The sequence below is a fragment of the Corvus brachyrhynchos genome, unplaced genomic scaffold (genome assembly GCF_000691975.1).
Source record: "Corvus brachyrhynchos isolate BGI_N302 unplaced genomic scaffold, ASM69197v1 scaffold101, whole genome shotgun sequence".
NCBI lineage: Eukaryota > Metazoa > Chordata > Aves > Passeriformes > Corvidae > Corvus > Corvus brachyrhynchos.
In genome coordinates this window covers 700,512-702,844 of record NW_008237239.1, presented here as the reverse complement: position 1 = coordinate 702,844, position 2,333 = coordinate 700,512, and the positions used below count along the sequence as shown (strand labels likewise).

The 2,333-nt window shown below is 55.0% G+C and overlaps 1 protein-coding gene across 1 annotated transcript in view; it reads left to right on the top strand.

Annotated features, from left to right (window-relative positions):
- LMX1A (LIM homeobox transcription factor 1 alpha) overlaps positions 1-2,333 on the top strand; it is a 44,749-nt gene that overhangs the window by 36,870 nt on the left and 5,546 nt on the right. The window contains exon 5 of the mRNA XM_017729567.1: positions 1-127. This exon is cut by the window's left edge and continues 28 nt beyond it. Coding sequence (XP_017585056.1) covers positions 1-127 — 127 coding nt within the window. The remainder of the gene's footprint in view (positions 128-2,333) is intronic.

Here is a 2,333-nt window from a genome sequence, read left to right as displayed (position 1 = left end):
GTCTGTGAGCGGCGCCTGCAGAAGGGTGACGAGTTTGTGCTGAAGGAGGGGCAGCTCCTCTGTAAGGGCGACTACGAGAAGGAGCGGGAGCTGCTGAGCTTGGTGAGCCCGGCTCTGTCGGATTCTGGTAAGGGGCCGCCCGCGCCCGGCGTCTCCCTGGCTTGTCCTGCTCTGAGGCCCCTGGGGGTCTGGAGGTGAGGTTTGGGCTCACTGCCCTGAACTTCTGCCCTTTGGTCTGAGGGGATAAGCTCCGTAAGCACCATTGGATCCTCCAGCCAGTCTGTCCCACCTCAGTGGTAAGGGTTTGAGCAGTGAGCTCATCAGTGAGTGAGCTCATCAGGGCTGCAGGATGCTCTGCGGACCATCCCATCTCATAAGGCTCATTTCTGTAAGGGTTTGTGCTCCTGGCCTGTGCAGAGCACCAGCACCCTATCCCAAGAGGTGTGCAGCTTCCCCAGCTGTGGGAGGGAGAGCTGGCCGGTGACTACCTTGGGCTAAACCTTTGTTCCTCCCCTGTGCCTCACTGTCCCTGCCTGGGACTCTGGAAAGGATGAGAACAAGAAATGAGCTGCTTCTGTTGTAGTCACCCCATTTAATAAAAAGGGGAAACTGAGGCACAGAGCTGAAACATGAGCTGGCAGCAGGGAGCCTGCAAACCTTGTGTCCCCAGCAGCTTCTGAGGCAGTTGATGGCCAGAACCAGCCTGATGACCCAGCATGGGGCACTGTGGGGGCACTGCAGAGCCAAGAAGGCTGAAGAGGTGGCACTGTGGCTGAAAGTGGGCAGGGGGGCTGGCATCCTCCTCCAGCCAGGGTGTCGCAGCAGGGTTAGGCTGCCCAGAGCATCAGAGCAGCATTAAAATATGTATCTGCAGTCAATGCAAATTAAATCCCAGGAAGACAAATTTAGTAAGAAAGCCCAGCACTGGGGACTGGGAGGGTGGAAATGATCTGATGATCTCCTAGCCGAAATCCTCGTGATAACACCATCCCCGCAGAGCCCTGCTCCTCACCAGGCTGGCAAGCCCCTGCCTGGGTCTCTCAGTTCCCCTTAAAATCCCTAATTGGGGAAAAGTCTGCTTTGTGGAGGGAAAGGATTTACCTTTGAAATTCTCTGCTCTGGAAAGGGCTTCCAGTAACTGTGGGCAGGCCAAGTGGGGCTGTCTTTTCCCTGCTGGAGCAAAGCACTGGATTTAAAAAGAGTAGAAATCAAGATTAGGAGTGTGTTGTTAAGGTGTGAAGCATGGACACAACAAAGCTTGGTGCTGTCTGGCACTGGAATGCTGTAGCTGGGAGAAGGGATGGGGATGGTTTTCATAGATACAGAGCAAAAACTGGCCAAAGCCTGTATTTCTCTTTAATACTGTGCTCCTCTGCAGCGAGAGCCCGTCTGTCCTGTAGCACCGCCTGTGTGGGTTCTGTGTGAGCTCTGCAACCCTGCTCGCTCAGGAGAAAAAGTCCTCCCTCTAAATAATGGTGGTGATGTTTAAAAAATAGAGTGAGGCCATGGGAGGAGGTGGCTGGGGGGAGCTGGTGAGTGATGGCCCAGCACTGGAGGAGCTGGAGAGGCAGGAGTGCAGGAGGATCCAGCACACTGGCGCTGGCTCTTGCCTTAGCCCTGGGAAAGTCCTTAACTGATTGAAGATTTGCTATTTTTTCCTCCGGGATGTACAAACTCTTTCAGTTAAAATAGGAACCAATGAGGAGATGTCATGCAGAGGAGAAAGCAAATTGACCACAATGGTTTGGGTTTGTTTCTAGTGGGGGAAAAGGGCAGTTGGGGAAAGGTTGGGGAGCTTTTCTTCCCCAGCGACTCATCAGCCTGTGGTCCAGCCCCACTGCCAGTGGCTCCGGCCAAACCAAGAGCTTCAACTTAGCAAAAACCTCTGGGGAAAAGACTTATTTTGGTGGAAACTCCAGCTGAGACCTGAGGGATGTGAGGGGCCAGTGTGGGAGTCAAAAGGGCAAGGCAACCCCTTGGCTGATCAGAAACCTAACCCAAAGGTCCTGACATGGCCTGGCAGCATCTGACTGGGGGGTCCTGGCCCTTCCCGTCTCCCCACAGACCCCATAGTTGGGCCCCACCACCATCCCTGTCTGCTTTTGGTGGCTACCAACAGTTTGTCTCGGGAAGCTGCATGGCTCTGGGGACAATGACACAGTGGGGCCAGCCCAGGTACACATTCCCCATGGCTGCTCAGTGTGTGGTGGCTTCTCCCCTCCTGCTGCATTGCTCCCAGACCCTGTTGCCATGCCAGGAGATGCAGAGTGGTGTCCCCTCTCTGGCACCACTCCCAGATGCCCTTCACCAGCAGCATGTGATGAGCTTGTCCA